Source organism: Vitis riparia, chromosome 14 (assembly GCF_004353265.1).
Source record: "Vitis riparia cultivar Riparia Gloire de Montpellier isolate 1030 chromosome 14, EGFV_Vit.rip_1.0, whole genome shotgun sequence".
Classification (NCBI taxonomy): Eukaryota; Viridiplantae; Streptophyta; class Magnoliopsida; order Vitales; family Vitaceae; genus Vitis; species Vitis riparia.
In genome coordinates, this window is record NC_048444.1 from 5,344,323 (window position 1) to 5,367,173 (window position 22,851).

At 36.3% G+C, this 22,851-nt stretch overlaps 5 protein-coding genes across 6 annotated transcripts; 2 read left to right on the forward strand and 3 right to left on the reverse strand.

The window, feature by feature from the left end:
* Nucleotides 1-3,367: 3,367 nt before the first annotated feature.
* LOC117930862 (aspartokinase 2, chloroplastic-like) lies at nt 3,368-9,861 on the forward strand. Of its 2 annotated transcripts, none has more exons than XM_034851622.1 (14): nt 3,368-3,554; nt 3,870-4,461; nt 4,568-4,650; nt 4,808-4,848; nt 5,370-5,524; nt 5,630-5,779; nt 5,918-6,013; nt 6,209-6,325; nt 7,498-7,617; nt 7,705-7,797; nt 7,896-8,018; nt 8,349-8,465; nt 9,074-9,136; nt 9,456-9,861. In XM_034851622.1, the coding sequence occupies exons 2-14, from the start codon at nt 4,057-4,059 to the stop codon at nt 9,600-9,602; spliced, it is 1,710 nt and encodes a 569-aa protein (XP_034707513.1). In that variant the 5' UTR covers nt 3,368-3,554; nt 3,870-4,056; the 3' UTR covers nt 9,603-9,861. The 2 variants fall into 2 exon arrangements, with proteins under 2 accessions (XP_034707513.1, XP_034707514.1); XM_034851623.1 differs by having other exon boundaries at nt 7,896-8,012.
* A 2,065-nt stretch (nt 9,862-11,926) lies between these two features.
* On the forward strand, nt 11,927-12,653 carry LOC117929507 (nucleolar protein 58). Its single transcript, XM_034849813.1, has one exon. The coding sequence runs from the start codon at nt 11,968-11,970 to the stop codon at nt 12,514-12,516; it is 549 nt and encodes a 182-aa protein (XP_034705704.1). The 5' UTR covers nt 11,927-11,967; the 3' UTR covers nt 12,517-12,653.
* Nucleotides 12,654-12,695: 42 nt separating this feature from the next.
* LOC117929506 (putative pentatricopeptide repeat-containing protein At2g01510) lies at nt 12,696-15,491 on the reverse strand. Its single transcript, XM_034849812.1, has one exon. The coding sequence runs from the start codon at nt 15,366-15,368 to the stop codon at nt 12,906-12,908; it is 2,463 nt and encodes an 820-aa protein (XP_034705703.1). The 5' UTR covers nt 15,369-15,491; the 3' UTR covers nt 12,696-12,905.
* Nucleotides 15,492-16,266: 775 nt separating this feature from the next.
* On the reverse strand, nt 16,267-17,055 carry LOC117931034 (light-regulated protein 1, chloroplastic-like). The gene is made up of 3 exons (XM_034851878.1): nt 16,824-17,055; nt 16,575-16,733; nt 16,267-16,497 (listed from the first exon to the last, which is right to left on the reverse strand). Exons 1-3 carry the CDS (start codon nt 17,003-17,005, stop codon nt 16,422-16,424), a joined length of 417 nt encoding a protein of 138 aa, XP_034707769.1. The 5' UTR covers nt 17,006-17,055; the 3' UTR covers nt 16,267-16,421.
* An 887-nt stretch (nt 17,056-17,942) lies between these two features.
* On the reverse strand, nt 17,943-22,553 carry LOC117929612 (sialyltransferase-like protein 1). Its single transcript, XM_034849951.1, has 11 exons — nt 22,288-22,553; nt 22,129-22,202; nt 21,720-21,806; nt 21,550-21,627; nt 21,370-21,461; nt 21,038-21,239; nt 20,684-20,774; nt 19,754-19,812; nt 19,318-19,466; nt 18,809-18,890; nt 17,943-18,673 (listed from the first exon to the last, which is right to left on the reverse strand). The coding sequence occupies exons 1-11, from the start codon at nt 22,412-22,414 to the stop codon at nt 18,278-18,280; spliced, it is 1,437 nt and encodes a 478-aa protein (XP_034705842.1). The 5' UTR covers nt 22,415-22,553; the 3' UTR covers nt 17,943-18,277.
* Between the last annotated feature and the right edge of the window lie 298 nt (nt 22,554-22,851).

The following is a 22,851-nucleotide window of genomic DNA, read 5'->3' on the forward strand; positions in this document are numbered from 1 at the left end:
CCATTCTAGCCTATAAAGGCAAACTTTGATGTGGTTTCACTTATTCTCGCCCAAGTCTATTTCAAACTTTGAAGAACTAGTGTCAAAATTCACTGCCCAATAAATACACTCTATTTAATAAAATAAAGGGACTAGAGGCATTATTTTAAGTGTGAAAAACTATAGGAAAATTAATACACATATACATCCATCGGTTCAACGTTTGAACTTTCCCAAGTTCAAGAATGTATGATCCAAGCTACAATCATATCTTTCAAATAATAATTGCCAAAAAGGTCTAACCTCTTTAGATTCTTCTCCAAATACTATCTAAGGCTTATTTTCTAAGACTAGAAAATACCTTATACTCAAAGAAGATCTCAAATTTAGGAAATCTAGGAAATTAACCCCAATAATGGCTCATCTCATTAGAGAATTGTTGAACTAGGCTCCTCACTTGGCCTTGAGCAAAGGAAAAAAAACCCTATGAGATGGACAAAAGGGAAAAGAGTTGGAAAAAGTTCTGATCCCCATTAGAAAGCGTTTGACCCCTCTTACATAATTATAAAACCTTACAAAGCAAACAAAAGGGAAAATGATAAATCATGTATTTGTCAATAAGATAGGAAAAACCATGGAAGAATATGTTGATGATATGCTAGTCAAATTTAAACAAAGGGTCGACCTTTGTAGGCATTTAGCATAAGTTTTCGTTATATTACAAAAATCTTAATAAAATTGACCAAAATGCATTTTTTGAGTATCATCAAGAAAGTTTTTAGGCTTCCTTATCATACAAAGAGGGATTAAAGCCAATCTATTCTAAAAATGTCAAACATTGACCATAATCAATTATGAGTATGGGATGCTTAGTGGCCCTCAAAAGATTCTTCATAATGATAACATATAAATGTTGTCCTATCCTTGTGTTGCTAAAGAAGGAATCTAGGCATGGATAGAATGATGCATGCTTAGCAACCTTCGAAGAACTAAATCAATACCTAACCACTTTGTCTTAACCAAGGATGAAAATATCGGTAATCACAGATATATCGGTACTTCGATTTTACGGATATATCGGATATATCGAGGATATATCGGATATATCGAAGATATATCAACGGATATTTTGGAAAAAAATATCGGTAAGCTTAAAATTGTTAAAAACCCATGAAAATGTAAGGAAAACCTCATAATAATATAATTAGAAGTATAATAGACATTTAAAAGTTATTTTATTGAAAATTTTGATATATGTATAATATGATTTATCATATTTGATAATAATATCGTATGCATCGATAAAAATATGAATTTTATAAGTGTACATTTATTATTAAATTATATTTAATATTATGATATTTGATTATAATATGTCTAATTTTAAAATATGTATTAATATTAAATATGATCCATTTAATTTAATTGTATTAAACAATATAAAATAAATTATGATATATATATATATATATATATATATAATTTTTTAATATTTAATTAATTATTAATGATATTAAAAACATTATGAAGAAAATTATATAATTTTTATATTTTTGGTAATTAATTAAAAGAAAATTTTGCATTTAATTATAAAATAATTATAATTAATTTGCTATTTAAAATATTTTTTTAATATTTTCTGTATATAATGAGTTTAAGTATATATAAGTTTAGTGCACATTATATAACAAAGGGCAAGTTAGCCCAGATGGAAAAGGTTTGAGGTTCAAATCCCCTCGAAAGCAAAAAGGGAGACACTGTAGCACATGTCGATACCCTTCGATATATGATAATATCGCGACATTTTCCTCTTTGGTCTTAACAACACTAAAGTCAAGTGACATCCTCTTACTATATCCAACAATTTAACTCTAAGCTCTTAGCATGGTGTACTTATTAAAGAAAGCCAAAGGGGATGTAAGAAGCCCATTTATTCACAAGCAAAGCCTTAGTAAGCTCTAAGCAATAACTCTCTCATTACAAACGACTACTAAGAGGCTAAGACAATACATTTAGGTCTATACAATTGAATTAGTGAATAAATGGACACTCCAAATGATCTTAGCCAAACTCGATGTCTCAAGACACATGATAAAGTGATTGATAGAACTAAGTGAGTTAAATATTTGATACATGACAACGACATCTTCAAAAACCCAATTATGATAAATTTTGTAGTAGACTTCTCAAATGTGGTCGGAGCTAAACATTACAAAATATATGAACTCAAAAAACAAAGTGGAAAATTATTTGTACATAGGTCATTGACCACCATGCCCACTAGGGTAGGAGTTTGTGTTGTATCCCTCAAGGAATAAAGATGAAGTAAGCCATCCGATTGAGATTCAAAGGCACCAACAATCGTGCAGAACACAAGGTGTTGTCAACCAAAGTATGACTTGCTTAAAGCATACAATCCAAAATATTAGAAATCTATGATGATTCTCGATATGTGGTTAGACAAGTGATAGAAGTCCTTGAAGCACGTGAAACACACTATGAAAAAACATGAGTAAAGTTAAGATGTTGGTGTAACGATTTTAAGAAGAAACTTCAACTCAAATTTCGAGGGTTTTTAGTCAATAATCAAACACCCTGACCATATGGATTTCTCGTGGAATTTACTAAAATTCTCACATTAACTAATTTTCCAACATAGGCACTATCTCATAAGAAAGTTTAGTTCGATTTTAAAAACATTATTTTAACTATGTAAATATTTGTAGAATTGAAAAAAAAAAATTAATTTTTTCTTGAATTTATTTATAAAAATTATTGTAGGGATGCATAAATTTTTATTTTTCAATAAATAAATTATATAGTTTAAAAGACATAGAAGTATTACTCTTTATGTAATGTTTATTTTAATATGAAAAATTAAAAATGATATATATTATCAAATTAACGAGAGGCAAAAATTTTGTTTGCCTTCAGAAGAGGAAAACATTCTCTCCGGGGGACCATAAATGATTTGATTCCAAAGGAATCAGGCTAAGCCAGTAGTTTATACGCCCACGTTCTCGTAGAGAAATATGAAATTGCAGGCATGGCGTCTGATTCAAAGACCAGTGTCCACTCTCTACATTCAAACATCGTGAGCCCATAGTTAAGCCCCAATAATGTCTAAGAATATTTACGATCACGGGCTGTTCTTTACACGAACTCCTACAGCCGTTCGATATGAGATACGTCGTTCTCTCATCCAGATCAGACCCAGTTTGTCACAACGCTACGAACGAATGGGCTGTCAATATAGCAGAGTAATAATGCGCTCTGTTATAGTTACATCAGATTTCATCTCAGCCGTCCATTGCAACAGAAAGTTAAGGGTTTCAAATATAAAAAACACGCTTTTTGAATGGAAAAATGGAAATTTGGGCTATATATGTTGAGGGGGCGCCGCCCTGCTGCTCCTCGCGTCCCTTCAGAGCTTTGAAGCTTACTGGTCAAAATAGACCGGAGAATAGGAAAGAACCTTGGACAAATCTAGAACTAAACCCAGACGTTCTTTCTTCGTTTGAAGCTGCGTCTGGAGAGCTGCTTGTTGCTATTCTTTCTCGGAGCTCTGTTTCAAGGTACGCTCCAATGTCTATTGCTATCTCGTTCTTTCATTTTATTTCAATGCCTGAATTTTTTGGAGGGTTCTTCTTCTTTCTTTTTTTCGGCATTTCTGTGTTTGGTTGCCCAGAAAATGGCGGAAAGAAATGAATAAACCAAATGTTAGAGTCATGATTTATGTCGTTTCTTATTTGATAGAGAATCAAAAGTTCTCAAAAAGTCCTTGTAGCTGCAGTTGTAACTCAGTCCGTTTGAAGATTTTTGTTTAATTTTCGAATTTCTCCTTTAGTGTTCATTGTGCAAATCTATTAATCAAGTCGCGGAATGTGCAGGTCGTCTATTAGATCGAACTTGAAGACAGGTCTCCGAATTTTGAAGGTCCCTGAGGATTTCTATCATAACCGAATACTGCATTTAACATTTTTCTGTTGTGCGAGCATCATTCGTCGAAATAACTTATTTTGTAGTCTGATCCATTAGCTGAGAAATAGAACATTGAAATTCTTGAGCTGATTTAGGATGGCGGGTGCATTGCATTTGTGTGGTGTTACAACTCCCAATTGTGCGGTTTCCTCAAGAAGATCTTTGCATTGTCAACCTCTGTGGTCACAGCGGCTTGATTTTACCCTATCTGTGGCTGGGGGTTCCAGATTGTGTAGAAGTGTAAAAGATTCTTCTAGAAAAAATGTTTTGAGAGTCTGTTGCAGCGGAGGATCTATAGACGTACTTGAAAAGAGCAAAACTGAGAATCAAACCACTGATGGAGTCACAGAGCAATTGACTATCGCCATGAAGTTTGGTGGCTCATCAGTGGCATCTGCCGAGAGGATGAGGGAAGTTGCTGATCTTATTCTAAGCTTCCCCAACGAGAGGCCTGTCATTGTTCTCTCTGCAATGGGAAAGACAACTAACAAGCTTTTACTGGTACAAATCCTCGTTATGCTTTTTTCTTTTCTTTTCTTTTTTCATTTATTTCTTCTTTTGCTTGCATGTACTGTCTTTATGGAATAATTCGTTGCTTATGTGTTAGGCTGGTGAAAAGGCTGTCAGTTGCGGTGTTTCTAATGCATCCTGTATTGATGAGCTGACCTTCATAAAAGAATTACATCTCAGGTAAAAGGTTTCCTTGACCTCCTTTGAAATTAAGAACCACTAAGAAAAAAACAAAACATCTTTGATCTATAAACATCTAATTCCTTAAAGTTTGTAAATTTTTTTGGAGTGAGGCCTTTGAGATTTGTTCTAATAGTGCATCATTTACCTTATTCAGGACTGCAGATGAGCTTGGAGTAGACAGTTCTGTTATTTCAGGTGAGTTTCTATTTTTTATTCTGAATCGAATTTTGTTTGCTAATCTAAAGAATTTGGACAATGATTTGTTGTATCTAAATCTCATATATCATTGTTCTCTTAATCACCTAGCCTACATGTACCAAACTTTTATGGGTAGCTGTAGCTGGGTTCTGGTTGAGCTCTACATTTCAACCAAGCTAAACTTGAACAAGTCCTGCAGTGGGTTTATTTAGGTCCCTCCACTAGATAGTATGCTTTCCTTTTATTAGGAATAGGGGGAATCGAAATTTAATACAGATTCCTTAAATTTTGTTCATGTGAACAATTTCCATTTTACTTCTAATCCTATATTCCTAAAGGTTTTCTGTCTTCCTAGTATTTGTCTCATTCTCTTTTCACTGAGCTGATGGTTTAAAGTATATGTGCTATCTTTAATTCCTGATCTGCCTCACCATGCCTGTTCAGCTAATTTTTGTTTAGTCCTTACTCCTGTCTCTTTTGGCTCTCATGCTTTTGTGGGTATTAAAAACGTTTTGCAGCTCACTTAGAAGAATTGGAACAACTTCTCAAGGGAATTGCTATGATGAAAGAGTTGACTCTACGCACAAAAGACTATTTAGTTTCATTTGGAGAATGCATGTCAACAAGACTTTTTGCAGCATACATGAATAAAATTGGTGCTAAGGCCCGCCAAGTATGTCATTTCCTGATGATCTGCTTTCTGTATTTGCACACCTGTGTACTTTGTTAACGATATTTCAGATAATAGCTAGTTGTAACGTTGCATACTGTTTTGTAGTATGATGCATTCGATATTGGATTCATAACCACAGATGACTTCACAAATGCTGACATTTTGGAAGCAACTTATCCAGCTGTTGCTAAGAGGTTACTTGGTGATTGGATTAGTGATCCTGCAATTCCTATTGTTACTGGCTTCCTGGGAAAGGTTTTTTCTTCTGGCTAACTGCTTTATAGATTTTCTCAATGAAAAGATTGCAGTGTCTACTCCACTTGAATGGGAGTTCTTTTGTAAGGTTTTTCAACAGATGCTATATGTAATATATATATTTGCTCCTGATTGTAGGGCTGGAGATCTTGTGCAGTGACTACACTGGGTCGTGGTGGTAGTGACTTAACAGCCACTACCTTAGGTAAAGCTTTGGGCTTGCGAGAGATTCAGGTCAGTGCAGATGCTTAATGCATGTGTTTAAAAAAAAACAAACCTTATTTTTCTTTCTAGTAAGTGAAATAGTTACATGTTAACAAGTCAATGGAAACCTTATATAAGTTATCTAGAGTTTGTTTCGTCATACTTTCATATGATCTTCCAAACTGAAAAAAAAAACATGAGAATCTAATTTTTTGTTTATTACAGGTTTGGAAGGATGTTGATGGTGTTTTGACATGTGATCCAAACATATATTCACATGCAAAACCTGTTGAATATTTGACATTTGATGAGGCGGCTGAACTTGCATATTTTGGTGCTCAGGTATTGTAACTCTAGCATTTGGTTTGAGCGTATGGGTTGCTGCTACCCTTGTTTGTTAATCCAGATGTTTTAGGGGCCTCATTCTGAGGCATCTGAATTGCTGGTTATAGGGCCAAATTTCATCGAGGTGGCTTTTTCAAATATTTTAGTTACTTAATCTGAATTTTCCAAGTTTGGTTGACATTTTAAATTATTGGCACAAAATTTGAGCTGAAGTTTTGAATAGTAAATGATTAAAAGAAAATAACCAAATAGCCACCGATTTCTGGGGTAATGCTAAACTTCTGGAAACAGTCAGACTCATTTCCATTTGTTTTTATTCCTGACTTGTTTGGTGCACCCTATCCTTTTCCAAATCCTGCTAGCCCAACTCATCTCCAGTCCTTACTTTATAGGCTGTGGTCTACCACTACCTGTTCTGGGAAGTTTTGGTTTCTAAATTTATCTTGTCTTCAGGATTCATGTAGGAGTTGCCTTTTCCTTTCAGAGCTGAAGATTTCTTAGCCTACTGGTCTAAATTCATCTTTTCATTTTGCTATCAAAACAGCAGATTTAAAAGGTCTTAACTATGCATCTCAGTCACAGAAACACTTCTAAAAGGAAACCTTGTCCATTTTGGATATCGTGTCAAACATAGAAGTCTTCTAACTTAGACACATTGTATCCAATTATTTTATTTTTCTAAGTTCAATACATGATTAGCATTTAGGATATGCAATGGAAATTCTGGGATATGACTGTTTTGTGTAATTAAATACAAAGATATAGTTGAGCGGATAATATATAATGGGGAATTTTGGTATGTTTATAAAAAAATTGGATTGGTTCTTAAAAATGCTGGCATGATGAAAGAAGATTTTAATAACAGTACTAGTAGAACAGGAATAAGAAGAAGAAATAGGAGGATGAATACACATGAACACATATTCATGCAAGATAACTTGGTATAGTCCACACGATCGTAAAGCAATTGATTCCTTCAAGTTCGTACTTCTTTCTTCTTAGTTGATCACAAATCAAGATTGGCTGCATTAATGCCTTGTGATTTCTTGGGCTTCCACAAGATAAAACATCCAAAATTAACAAAAGCAGGGGCTCTATGAAAAATAATCATGAGTAATATAATTATGCCTCTTTTTTCTTTGTTCTTTTTTTCATTTTCACTTTTGCAGGTCTTGCATCCACAGTCCATGAGGCCAGCTAGAGAGGGTGATATTCCTGTTAGGGTTAAGAATTCTTACAACCGTAATGCTCCAGGTACTCTCATCACAAGAACGAGAGACATGAGTAAGGTTTGTAGAGCATGCTATTTGCCAAGCCCAACCTTTCTTGTACCAGAAAACTTAAAATGCATTAACTGTAGTTTTTCCTAATTTCAGGCAGTACTCACTAGCATTGTTTTGAAACGGAATGTTACTATGTTGGATATTGTTAGTACCCGTATGCTCGGTCAATTTGGTTTCCTTGCCAAGGTAAATAAGCAAAGGACTGAACTTGATGGTCTTGGTCCTGTTTGTGAAACATTTCTATTTAAATCTTCTTAAATGCACATGGTAATGTCTCTGGGCAGGTATTTTCAATATTCGAAGAGTTAGGTATATCTGTGGATGTTGTAGCTACCAGTGAAGTTAGTATTTCCTTGACATTGGATCCATCAAAGCTTTGGAGCAGAGAACTGATTCAGCAGGCAAGCGTATGATATCATGCTCTATGTTACAATTGAACATGTTGCTTCACAATTTGAATCCCCATATACATTCAGCTCTAAATATTTGTAATTGTGCTGCAAATTGGACCAAATACATGGTTCAGGTTCATTCATGAAGTCATCACTTATGTACACTGAGTTTGGTAGTATATGTATTGAAAAAACAAAGGGTGGTGACATGATCACCATGGAGCCAAATTAACTTCACCATAGACAGCATAATTGCCATTATTCTAATGTTATTGTAGTAGGATATTCTCTTGTCAAGGGAGTTTAATAACCTAACATATCTGGGACCATACTTTCTTTGAACAGGAACTTGACCATGTTGTGGAAGAACTTGAGAAAATTGCAGTTGTGAACCTTCTTCAGCACAGATCAATTATTTCTCTCATTGGGAATATCCAGATGTCCTCACTGATACTAGAGAAGGTACCGTGATGCATTTACTTACTCCATTTTGGGTTATTTTGAAGATATCTTTCCTTTTTCACTAATACTCAAATCTGAAACAATTTGATATTATGGATTGTTCTCTCTGTATGAGAGGTCTAGGGCTTTGCTGTTCCTTCTCAATTCTTACATATCTTCTTACCGTAAGATGTGTTCTCGTCTTCTTATTCTTCTTGGTAATATAGATGGAACCATAGGGTGTCTTTGAGTTGAACTCCATGTCCTCATTTGATTTCCAGAAAATTCACTTTTGAATGGGGCTTTAGAGGGACAGACTTTAGTGAGTCAGGTTTCGGAAGGAAATACACTTGAGGTTTCTCTTTCTGTTCATATGTATAGATATTCTGCTAGAAATCGTTATTAATGGACATTGACGGTCATTCTTCTTTATTGCTTAAAACACAGTCAATAACCTGCTTTTTTCTCAAGGTGTGTGTTTTTTTAGTAATAAAAATGTGGTGGCAAGCAGCTGCATTTGCACTGTTATGCTGCGATGTTCAGCCTCTAGTTTGCTGTTTCTTTGTTTGTATATATATATATATCTAATCCTCATTTGGTCTCACTTTGTTACTTGTATGTGATGGCAGGCATTTCATGTTCTTCGAACCAAAGGAGTCAACGTCCAGATGATCTCTCAAGGCGCATCTAAGGTCTCTTTCCTGTTTCCCCTCAGCTCTATTTTTTGGACTCATTTCCATACATGTTCCGGTTGTTTGCATCTGTATGTTAGCTTTAGATGCTAAAATCACTGCATAAATCATTAAAAGGCTCCGTAAGAATCAGATTCAGTTTAAGCACCGAGTTTGGATACCTGAAATATGATTAGTGGTGCAGGATCCACAGCTTATTAGCCCCTATACTCTTTTAGGTCTGTTTTCTTTTATTTATGACATATGAGTGTATTGGGGAGTCAAAACCTCATCAATTCTCATTATGTATCCTTGACATGCTGTTTTGTTTCCACAACAGGTTAATATTTCTCTGATTGTAAACGACGACCAAGCAGAAAAATGTGTGAGGGCTCTCCATTCTGCTTTCTTCGAGAGTCTCTCTGAAGTGGATCGGGAATGTCAATCCGACAACGGTTCCACTTCAGCGTTGTCAAATGGACATTGATGGGCATCACTGTTTTTTGTTTTTGCGCATAATGTTAAACCATTTTGACGTAATATTCTTCATTTGTAGGTTAATATTTGATTTGTCTGTGCTTGTGAATCCATTTTCCTCTTGTTCTAAGATGAGGAACTGTTGGACAATCTAATATTTAGTTGCAAGGTTTTAGCTGGCTATAAATGCCGTACTAGTTGTAATACTGCAATAATTGTTGCAGGCCTTTTGTGTTTTCTTCAAATAAAAAATCTGGATCTCACGTGAATGCGTTTTGTAGTTTGTAGATCTATGGATTTAGCTTACCAAAATATTATTTCTCGGGTGTTATTCATAGGAAATCTTAGTTCTTATTAAAAGGAAAATAATTTTTTGATGTTTGATTATCTTATAAAAAATATAAAAAAGAAAAAGAAAAAAGGATTAAATATGATTAAAGTTAGAAATTTGTACATTTTTAAATGTCAAATAGTAATTAAAAGAAGTGAAATAAATTTGAAATATTATATAAAAATAATTTATTAATTTATTATTATTATTTTTTTGTTTTCTTTCCATTTTTTTCTCTTGCATTTTCTCACAAATTTTCTAGAATCTAGCCTTAAAGACGAGAGCCTATTCTCAATACAAAAATTTGACAATGAAATTCTTAGATGATAGTTTGATAGCGATCAGTCGAGTGATCCACCATATGTTGTGCTTCAATTTCCTACTCAAAAGATTTTGATGTTAAATGGATAATTACTATTAGGTTATACTAACATTTGTATATTGCTCTACCCTCTAAAATAAATTTCATATCATGTTCCGCTAAGCTTCCTCGCCATTGAATATGATATCTCCTCATTTATCTCATCTCATATTATATTTGCTCAACCGGATAGAGTCATAATGGTTGGGTTAATAGAATAAGTTTAAATTAATACATGATGATATGATTTTGGAGATTTATTTATAGTTGGATAATTTTATTTTCCTTTGAATTATGGTTTTTTTTTAACACTTTCTGTGAGCAAAATGGTTTTGAAAGCTTTTTCTAGGTAGCGCATTAGTAGAAACATCAACACTCAAAAACTCTCTACTTCGTCTATAGACCGAGCACCCATTACTTTTTCCGATTCCAAAAAGACCAAATTTTGACTGAGAAAAATACAAACATGGATGTCGAACGATAATCACGTTCAGCACCTGCTTAATCGAGGTTTGAAAAAGCAACAATTGTAGCCTTGGATTGCAAATAGGTGGATAAAAGTAAGATAATTCCTTTTAATTAATTAATTTTTATTTGAGAAAAATATATATATTTTGGATTAAAAAATTGGGAAACTTGTGTTTTAATGAACCATTTGGGAAATATATGCTTTTCGGAATCCAACTTTTATGAAATCTAAAAACCAGTTTTTAATGTGAAAAATTATATCTTTTTTATGCACTCTGAACCGGTTGCATATTTTTGTACCGAGATCGCTTTTTTTTCCTCCCGTACCCACCATCCGCTTCTCCTTCCCTCCCCAGTGAAACCAGCCGACCAGCGTCATCATCAGTCGCCACTCATACCTCTCTCCGGTCGGCAATCTCCCCATTTTTCCCTTCCCTCTTTCTCTCTCTTTCCTTCCCTTTCAACATCACCAAGAGAGAAGAAGGTGGTGGCAATGGTGGAGAACCAAGGTCGAAGGGAAGAAGGCGCGGTTGGTTGCCATTAACAGCGACAACCTACAATTCTCGCGGTCATTGACGATGGCGATGGTTGAAGCACCAACGTAGGGAGAGACGTCGAGGAGGGGCAGGAGGGAGGCCGACAAGGGCGAGGGTGAGCTCACCTCTGGGTAGAGGGGTCTCTCCCTACGCTGGTGCTTCCTCTGTCGCCGCCACCATTAATGACCGCGAGAGTTGTTGGTTGCCATCATCAATGGCAACTAGCCACATCTTCTTTTCTCTTGATGATGTCGAAGGGAAGGAGAGAAAGAGGTAAGGGAAATGGAGAGAAGAGGAGATTACCAATTGGAGAGAGGTGTGATTGGCAGCCGGTGATGACGTTAACCGACTGGTTTTGCTGGGGAGGGAGGGAGAGGCAGATGGTGGGTACAAGAGGAAAAAAAAAAAGTAATCTCGGTACAAAAAATACAACCGGCTTAGAGTGCATAAAAAAATATAATTTTTCACATTAAAAGTTGATTTTCAAATTTCATAAAGGGTTGTGAAAAGTATATATTTGTCTAATGGCCCGTCAATGTGTTCTCCGTAAAAAATTTATGAAGTACTAAATTTACAAAAATAACCCCAGATCCAATAGACCGTGCCATCTACCTAATAAATAGGTCCATTCCATGAGGACAAAACCCTAGGGTAAACCCAGACGCTTATACCTCTCTCTATGGCGTGTACGATCGATTTCAGATGCTTGGATGAGGGCCTCGGCGGCCAAAAGAACAAGCGCAAGAGATCATCAGAAACTGAAATCAACGATGTCTCGATGGAGATCGACAACGATAACAACGATGATGCCTCAGCGCCGTCGGCAAAGAGGCAAGCCATACCTTCCTCCGAGAACCCAGACAAGCCCAAATACGACGGCATAATCGCCGGAAAGGTGTCCGGGAGAAAGTGGAAGCAGCCGCGGAAGCAGCGATCATCGGCGTCGAAGGTGAGTCTGAAGGGAACGACGTTCGAGCAAAGGGCGAAGCAGAAGGAGATAAAGAAGGCGTACAAGGAGAGAATGACGGAGCTGAAGGAGGAGATAAGGACGAATAAGGTGGAGAAGAGGAAGAAGAGGGAGGAGAGAGAAAAGAGGAAACAGGAGAATATTCTCAAGTCTGGGACCAAGCTTCAGATAATCAGTAACCCTAAGACCTTGAAGAAGATTGCAAAGTCGAAGCAGAGAAAGCAACTTAAGCTTGTTCCTGATAGTTTGGTTAAGAAGTAGTATTTCATTATGTACCAATACCAGAATCTTCAATTTTGGTTGTTTTTTTTAATGCGAAATCAACACTTGTAGCAGTTTTGGCATTTTCATTTTTGCTGAAATCTAATTTCTTGGGGTGATTGATATTTCTTTACCTATTTTCATTTTGCCATCTATCTTTTGTGATTTGAAGTGTTGGGTTTATTCCTATGGATCTGTATTATTGAACACTTTTGATTCAAATCAACGATAAGATCATAGGACACCCTTTAGACATAAAATCGAAGCTTTTAGGATTGTGTCTATGCGCGAATGAATACAATGGGTAAGTCTACAAAAAATGCAAAATGTGTATGGTGAGACCTTTTCATCCTCAAAGCTATCCCCCTTCTCTTTCAATGTTCAGATCTTCACCAAAAGTCCCCACAGGAGCAGAACCCATCTCTAAAATGATGGAACCTGGTTGAATCCCTAACCGTGATTTCCCGTCCTACAATTTTAGAAATCACCTTGATGGCAGCATGGCAGTCTATACAAGCTCGCAAGTTTTTCATCACCAGTATTGGTGACCCTTCTGGTGTACTGATCAGCGCAAAGGCAATTGCTAACCGCTCGCTGTGATATTTAAGAGACTGTACTTTGAATTTCTCATCTTCATTGTGAAGAGCACAACTCGTATCTGGTTTGTACCCTAGTTCCTCCATCGTCTTTGTTAACATGTCTATCTTCTTCCTGGTTTCTTCTATTTGTGGATGACACCTATCATTTGCTGAGAACATGTGTGTCTCATGTTTGATTTCAACCCAACTATAAGCCGGCAGCTTCTTAACTCCCCGGTCCCTCATTGCTTTGTGCACCTTACTAACATTCTCCCATTGCCCTGCTGCTGCATAAATATTAGACATGTTGACATAAGGAGCAGCATCTCTTAGCTCCTCCATATTGAATAGTCGGTCCGCTGCTCTTCTGGCCAGTTCTTGATTTTTATGTATCTTGCAGGCATTCAGAACTGATGACCACATGATTTCATCTGGGTCAATCGGCATCTCAGCCATCAACTTCTCTGCTTCATTGAAACGTCCACTGCGGCATAACATGTCTACTACAGATGCATAATGTTCCCTTCTTGGATCAAGTTTATAAATTTGAGTCATGGAGTTGAAGTGCCATAATCCTTCTTCAACAAGCCCACTATGGCTGCATGCAGAGAGTACGCTGAGGAAGCTTACAGAATCTGGTTGCAGACCTGACAGAACCATCTCTTTGAATGATTTGAGAGTGGCCTCAGCTTCCCCATTCTGGGCATAAGCTGAGATCATGGCATTCCAAGAGACTATATTCCTATCAGGCATCTCCTGAAAGGTTTGAACTGCATCTTTTATGGACCCACATTTAGCATACACATCTAGAAGTGCACTCCCAGAAAACACATTGGACATGAATCCTGATTTTATTATAAATGAATGCAACTGTTTCCCCAGAGACAGTGAAGCTATACTTGCAGAGGCTCTTAATAGGGTGGCAAAAGTGGCCTGGTCTGCAATTACACTGGCTTGGCGCATCTTATTGAATAATTGAAGTCCTTCTTCATAGAACCCCTTCTGAACATAAGCTGAGATCATGGCAGTCCACGGAACTGCACTTCTGTGGACTAAATTTGTAAATATCATTTCAGCTTCCTCAAATTTACCACATTTTGCATACATGTCTACCAGAGAATTTCCCACTAGAATTTCTGAATCAGCTGTTGTGACAATAGTTTGGGCATGAATTTGTCTACCCATTTCCCAATCTAATGTATTTGATGCTATACTCAACATGGTTGCAAAAGGGAACTGTTTCCTGTCAAATGTGGTGAACTGTAATTCCCGGAAAAGATCAAAAGCATCTTTATGTTTTCCATCCCATGCATAGCCTGAGATGATCACATTATAAGACACACCGTCCTGCTCGGGCATCTCATCAAAAAGTTTTCTGGCATCAATCACAGAGTCATGCTTTGAGTAGAAATCGAGCAAGGCATTGCTCACAAACACATTCCAAACAAAATTGGTCTTGGTCACAAAACTGTGAATTTGTTGACCCAGGACTATGTCATCCAACCCAATATTGGCACATAGAACTGCTGCAAAAGTAAACTCCGTGGGCTTCAAACCTGAGTTTTGCATTTCCACAAAGAGATTTACAGCTTTCTCATCTAATCCATCTTTTGAATACCCTGTTATCATTGCATTGTAAGAAACCGAATCTACTTCTGGCATTTCCTTAAAGAGCTGACAAGCTAAATCCAGACGATTAGATTTGCAATAAGAATCAACCAGAGTGTTGCCAACAATAAGCCTTGAATCATATCCCAATTTGATGATCTGGGCCTGAACTTGAGTTATTTGGTTCCCCATCTCATGACCATTGCATCCTGATAAGAGAGTGACAAAAGTCACATAATCTGGCTCAGTCCCACACCTCTGCATCTGGACAAAAAGTTCAAACGCTTCCTTAAACTGGTTCAATTGAGAATACCCACCAATCAAAATTGTCCATGTCACAGCTGTTCGTTCAACCATGCCATCAAACAACTTTCTAGCTTCACCAAGATTGCCAGACTTGACATAGCCCGAAATCATCATGTTGGTTGAGACAGTGTTCTTGTGAGGCATTTTCTCAAACAGTTGGCGTGCTTGAGATAATTCCCCATTTTTAAGAAAATCACCGACCCTGAAATTGGAGCGAGATGTGTCTGGATCAAAACCAGTTTTGACGATTCGGGCGTCGATATTGTTGACAACATTGAGGCGAAGTTTTGGAGATTGAAGGCTTGCTAGAGAAGTTAGAGAAGTGAGGTTTTGGAGTGCATTCGGTCTGAATGGTTTCATAGGAAAAGAGGACTGGAGATTAGAATATTTATATGAATAACATGCTTGCGGAGTGGGAGTTGCGAGACAGACGAATGTGCTGCTGACGAGTTTATGGGTTTCTCTTTTCCGGTACGTGACCTGTGACTGCAACCACCTCCCAAGTCCCAACCAACATTTAGCAGCCACCCCGAGTTATTAAAAACTAATTTTTGAAAACACTTTCAAATAACAATTCTATAATACTTTTTGAGTAAAGGTCTATCAGGTAAGTTTGTTTTCCATGTTTTTAAATATTTTTTTTAAATAATTTTTACTAATAATATTTTATTTTTAATAATTTTTCGTATTTATGCAATTATTTTTAAAATAATACCTAAAAATAAGTGAAAATAATTAAAATTTATTATAAAAACACTTTATTTTCATAACAAAATTTCCAAAAAAGTTTTGAATTTAAAATTTATTAAAAATGTTTTCTAACAGTTTTTGTTTTTGAAAACAAAAAATTATTTTTAAAAATAGGTTCATTTTTTTTTTTACCAAATTCAATTTCCTTAATAAAATCTCAGATATTTTCAATCTCAATCAAATGAGCTACATACTATTCAATTCCAAATTTTTCTTATGTTCATCATACCTAAGCCCACCATCAACTTCATCCTCATCCACAGCTACACGAAGCACAAATTTTCTCATGGGTTCTTGTGTTTAAGGACTTCATTTCTCTCCCTTTATCAGCTTCCTTTGGCAGGGTGTGTTTTATTCATATCAGTCATTTCAAGTTTTGTCAACTACAAGAGGCTTTTGCTCAGCAACTGATTCTTATTTCTTCCTGTTATATGGGCACGTTCATAAATTTTACATGCTGGAATGCTTGTCATGTGGAAGCATTCTCTGCAACTTTGATCTGTAAAACTCCCACCAACAATGATTTCTAAAGATCAAATATCCTTCTTATCAGGAAATTACATGTGGTTATACATCCAAGCAATACCAAGTATATATACAATCAAAACATGAAATTGAAAATTTTCTTCTTGTTTCCCTCATGATGGAGACTTATTCTTTCTTCTAGTAGACGCCCCTCTGATACTCACGCTCACAGAAAAGTCCTCCAAGATCATCGCAAGCCTCTGCCCGGAACACCCTGTAAAAAGAGACAGTAATGAGTGCGTCTTTGTGTAGAGTCTAATCACACATTTGAATGCATCATGAAGTATTTACGTTTTTGCATCATTGTACTCGTAATAGTCTCGCTCAGTGACTTCAGAAGCAGTCCTTGCGGCCCTATTTCTGGCCTCCTGTTTGAGCCTCACTTCTGGATAACAATCTGCCAAGCAGGCTTCTCCACCAATTACATCGCAGGCTTCTGCTGGAAACACACTATGTATATAGAAAGGAATGGGCATCACGTTCACAGAATTTAATAAAGAAAATTAGAAAGATAACAATTCCAAAAAGATAAAGACTTACGAGGTCATGGAGTTGTAATCAACTGTAGAAGAGTCATAGGCCGTGGCAGCTGCTTTGATTGACGGACGGCGGGAAGTGAGTGAGGTGGCTAACTTTGGAGGGGAAGAACTTGCAGGTGTAGCAAAGTTCTTGGAGGGTGTGAGAGGGAGAAGGGTGGGAGCAAAGCACAAAGCTGCCTGCATTTTGATTGGGTTTGTGTAATTTTTGGTTGGGTGAGTGTTCTGATTGCAGGGAGTTCTAATTTATAGGATAGAGGGGACGGTAGAAGAGCGAGATATTTGTGAGGGTGGATAAGGTTACTTTTGCTTTTTGAGGCCCTATAAGAGATGGAAATTTCTTAAATGGTTCCCATCGTCTGGGAGATTTTTCCTCACTAGATGATGTGAATGTCTTGGGTTTTTCTGTTCCTTTGTTCATGGAAAATATCTTAGATGCCTCGCCCCGTGTCGGGGCAATCACAATCAATAGTATGTAAATCGATCTGATGGGTGTAGTGGCATGACTAGAATCTTTAGATCATGAGATGAGGCCACCTTGTGTCAAGGGGCTCGCCTTTGATATGTTGTTCATTGGCAGTCAATCCCAAGGGAACCCCCTCCCCTGGTCGAGAACTTTGAAGGGATGACATTAAATTATAACTAAACAACAAAAAATAATGAAATAGAAAAATTGGAGTGAAACTGAAACCCCTCCTTTTTCCGCCTTTTTAGTAGTCCCATTTTGTTGCAAAGAAGCATTTCTTCAGATGAAAATTTGAATTCAGAATATTTGTGTAAAGACTTCAAAGCCAGATGAAAATGTTTCCGCTAATAGCATACAAAGAGGAGATATAAGCTTCCAATGGTATTTTCAATGTTAGCGACTATAATGGGACATCTTAAGCAAGGAAAATAAGGCAACGTTAGGTATAGCGAGTCATTAAACTGGGGTAATTCGTCCAGGTAATAGGAAGTGATCCATCAAATATGGTTTCAAAGCAGCAGCTTCCATCACTAGTTAACAATCAGAAATGGATGCGAGTCTCTTATGACTACGGTCAGTAATGTTCTGCAGCCACATATAGATACCTAAATCAGCAAAATTATTTCACATTTTTTCTTAAACAATGTACACTATAAATTCAACAAAAATAGCACAAGAACCATCATTTTTTTTTTTGGATTTTTGTAAATATGACCTTTCAATATCCACAGACTTTTCCATAAGGTTACACATACTACAAAAAATTTCCTCTCCTCTATATGTGAAAGGGTTGAGTTCCTATGATGCCTTTGACATTTTCTGGATATGAAGCACCGGACATCTGCTTGAAATTGGGACAAAGGAGTAGTGGCACATGAATCCTCGTCCAAAAATTTTGCTGAAGTTCTTCGAGAAAATGAAGATACTCAGTTTGGCCGACTCTCATCCAGCAAAATATAGGAGTACAAAAGGGTGTCAGCCTACAACTTTGTTCATTCCTTGGATTTTAAGAAGGAATGCCTCACGCATACCAAGTCATCCAATTTGTTGCCATCCATTTTGTACATAGAAACACCTTCCATTTGAAAATAGTGATCCCTCGCTTCCCTTCTTAAACTCTCAAACGGCATTGCCTCCCATTTACTGTAGTTTGAATTTCTTCTAAGATCACTCATGTCTGGAGATCCTGAAATGGGCCCACTATTCTCAGGGCCTCCATTGCCCCACACTTTACAGTTACCAAATTGTCCCAAATCTCCAGCCTGATCAGCTTGACCCTTTCGTAAGTGCAAGGCCGCAGCATGTGCTCTGCTTATCATTTCTCGACTTGGAACATCTGACCAATCTTGCTTCCTCTCAGCTCTCATGGGAGAATGAATCCTAATAACCTGACAAGCATGAACCCTAGGAATAAGTCATTTTGAAATCATAATTTGTTTCATATATACATGTATAATGTCTTTGCAGAAAAGAATTTGTAAACATATTATTTGGGTTAAAAAAGGAAAAAGAAAAATTCCTACCCCAAGGCACTCTAGGAGCTGGTAATATGCCCTTCCTTGAAGTGGATTGTGTCCTTTCCTTGGTGTAGAGAAGTATCGGGTCCTATGAGAAATATCATAAAAATAGTCAAAAGGGACAGGAAGATAAACAATATCCCATCAGTTTAACAAGCATGAGAAGAAAGCCTCTAAATCAATAAGGAAGAATTTTATGTATCAACTATAAGCATACTCAGCCAATAAAAGAAGGAACCATGCATTGAAAGGTAATTGAATGACATAAGAGATGTTATGAGAAATATATAAGAAAATGAAATGCTGACTGACATAAATATTGATGTAAACTGTTAGCACCAATGTTCTAAATAAAGACTTGTAGGATTTGCAGTTCCATATACAAGAGAAAGAAATGTGAAAGGATGTTATGAATCCTATGATAAACCATGTTAAGCGACAAGAGAGGATCCAAATACTACAAACTAAACAGGGTGTCCATTTAGGAAGAGGAATAATGTTATTATTGAACTGACCATTCTGTGTACCCAGGATCAACGGTGAAACCATATATGTCAACAATGTCACACATGGAAAGTGCTAGTTCTATAGATTTCATTCCAGTTCCTTTGGCACCTCTGCGAAGCACAATACCTTGGAAAAGATAAACTGGATTTTGAATACTCTGAAATAAGTGAAAAAAAAATTCATCAAAATCATGCCACTGCAAGAAGGATTACTGTTTCAATTAAGACATAAAAATCCAAGCAGAATGAAAAGAGAATGATTCCAAAGAGCAATGTCTTCATCAAGGAAACTAGTGTGTTTTTAACAACCCAGCACACAACAATCTCTCCATCTTCAGGCATGCAATTATTATGGCCAACCTCAAAACTAACCAAACCTCAATTTTCACTTAATTATCTACTTGGAAAATAACATATAGTTTGGTTGTTTGAGATGCAAACTCACCTTTATCATTGCATTGAAATCTCTATGGGTCACACTTTTGATGATGAGTACCTCATCATCTGCAGGAAAAAAAAAAGTACCAATCATTAAAATGTTGAATATCTCCAGACATTGATGCATGTCTTTATCTTGTTAGATGAGATGACAAACAAGAGAAAATATATATACAGAAAAAGATAATAAAGAGAGACAGAAGATCAATAAAAATATTTGTTGCTCTCATATGACCTTTGCCTTCTCATGTTCACCAGTCTAGATTTCCATCCAACAACTTCAGACAAGAAAGGATCATATCATGGGACATTCACAGAGAGTACACTAGTCTTATTGCTAAGGACATTGTTTCAATGAACCATCATGTATACAATGATATATTACAATGTCAACAAGATTACATTAGAGAGTATGCTGATGGTTCCTTGATGAAATACTCTGGAACCTTGATGGTTCCTCACAATTCCAGAATACGTTAGAGAATACTACATATAAGCATGTAGTGGAATTCTCCAAAACCTTCTAGACTACTCCAAGGATTTCCACCCAACTTTGGAGATATGTAGATGTTGTCCTTTTAGAAGCATCCCACCCTTATATAAGGGCAAGCAAGGGTTCATTTGGGCAGGGTGTGTCAGCATGGAGATATTTAAGAATGTACCCTTGAAGAAGGGGAGGATTAACAGGGGTTCTACAGTTGTCTTGTGAGGGAGTTGTTTTGTTTCTTCTGTTGTATGAGGTTTATGGGGGGGTCAGTTTCAGGGGGTTGGCTTTCTTGTGTAGGACGGTAGGTTTTTTGCTTCTTCTCTCCCCTCTTGCTTGCCTTGTGGCCTGTCCTTGTATACTTCGTGTGTACTCTGATGTGCCGTTTTGCAAGCGCTTTTAATATATTTTTATTTACCTATCAAAAAAATAAAGTGATTTACATGAACTCACCAGATCCATTGAGAATGGTAACCATGTTACGGGCAGCACCCCTTACTACAAGTCGGAAATCCCTCTTCAGTCCAACATACTTGGCGTATTTCTACAGAGTTTTCAATAAAGACAAATAAGTAATTCCATGGATTACTTGGCTATTACCTCCCAAAAAGAAGAAAGTACACACTACAAGAACATACTCTTAATCATTACAATGAAGAGTCAAAAGAAAGAGAAAACCAATGCAACTATACTGAGAATAGTAGCCATATTCTTATTACAAAGCAGAAATCCCTCTTCCAGTCAATATACTTGGCATAGTTCTACTGTGTTCATAAAAGTCAAATAAACACTCAAATGTTAATTTACCTTATTAACAGGAGCCTCATTCTCACGTATAACCACATCATGGCTATCAATCTCTTCTCCAAATTCTGTCTTTAAAAGATCTCCTGAATTTCCAACAACCGCACATGTTTGAAACTGGCGAGGGTGAAAAGGGGGTTTTGCTGGTAATAATAAATTAAGATGCTCCTCACAAAGAGTCCGATTTGAGCAATCTTTAGCTCCCCTACAAACAGAAAAATAGAAGACATGCTTACTTAACACTCATAAATGCTCACCTCATCAAGCCTAAATATGGATGAGAATAGCTAAGAAATGTGACTAATAAATGAGAAGGGAAATGTTCATAGACATACAATTGAGCTATCCTTTTTGCAGCATAGTTCAACCATCCATCTGGCCGAACATCTAGGTATTCTCTTGTCAAAACTGTAGTGATGTTACGATACTGCATTCATAATGATCTCATTGAATATTACCTTGTCAAAGTACCGACTTGTACAAATAATAATAATAATAAATAAATAAAATATTACCTGCTCCCAAAGCAAAATTGTCTCACAAACATCATAACTGTATTCCAAGGCTTCAAATTTTTTAAATTGTGTATTGAACTGTGAAGGAAGCAGAAAAGAAAAAACAAATCAGCATTTTAACATAAAACTAAATGAGTGCATAAAATAAGGTCTTGGGCTAAGAGGCAGACCCAGGTACTGTTAGTGCCTTCAGGGAACTTGAGAATCAATTTGCAGTGGTCAATAATATGTGCAGTAATTCCAAACCCTCTGTTTGCCTGCACAAAGTTTCCAAGTTTAGCCCACAATATGAACCAAAGACTAACTAGAAAGTGCACTTCAACAAATAAACTGAAACCCTATATTCACAGAGTCTCGGCAATTCAAAAAAGCAACATTTCAGTTCCCTAAAATTCAACTGCATTTGAACCTAAACACACGCAATCCTTCAGAAATCAATTGCAGATCAACACATATCATAATTCTCAACTCGGTAACAGAAATTAAACATAGCCAATTCAATTCAAAGGAATATAAAAACTACTGATCCAACTTATAAATAAAACATCAAATCATAAAATTTAAAATTGGAAGACTAACCATGCATTGCTGAACACTGGACTGGAAATCCGATAAAATCTGAATGTTGATGTTATTCGAAATCCTCCTGCTGCCTGCAACCGCCCCATTTCAGGTATGATTAAAAAAGGAATGAAAGATAGAAATCGGGATCTTAACTGACGAAACGGAGAAACTTACCGGCGAAGAGAGAAGACTGAATGCCGAAAACGAAAAGAGAGAAGAAGACGGCAGCGCAGATCAGATGGAAAAGAGTGAATCTCATCCTGTTGGAGGAGGGCCTGCTTGAAGGATGAAGAGGTCTCATTATTGAGATTCGAAGACTGATGTCAAATCAATTTTCGTATAGATCTCTGCTATAGCTGATAGGGGGACTGTGGATTGCCTACAGTTCCTGCTTCTTGGAGTTGTACCTTCTAGATTGAGAATGCCTTCCCTGTGATTCTCCGAGTGGTTTTCAATAATATACATACTTCAAATATTCTACATATTACATATTAACTTTAAGAAAAAATTTAGGAAAAATTAGAAAAATATGTATTATATAAAAATATTTGAAAAATTATGAGAAACTTTTCATTTTTTTAATAAAAAAATATATATAATATTCATTAAATTTAATATTTAATTTTTACTAACTTTAAGTTAAGTTGTCTTTAAATTAAAATACTCAAAATTAAAAATAATTTGAATAAATCCAGTTAATGACTTATTAATTTAAGTATAATTTTAGCTTTAAAGTCA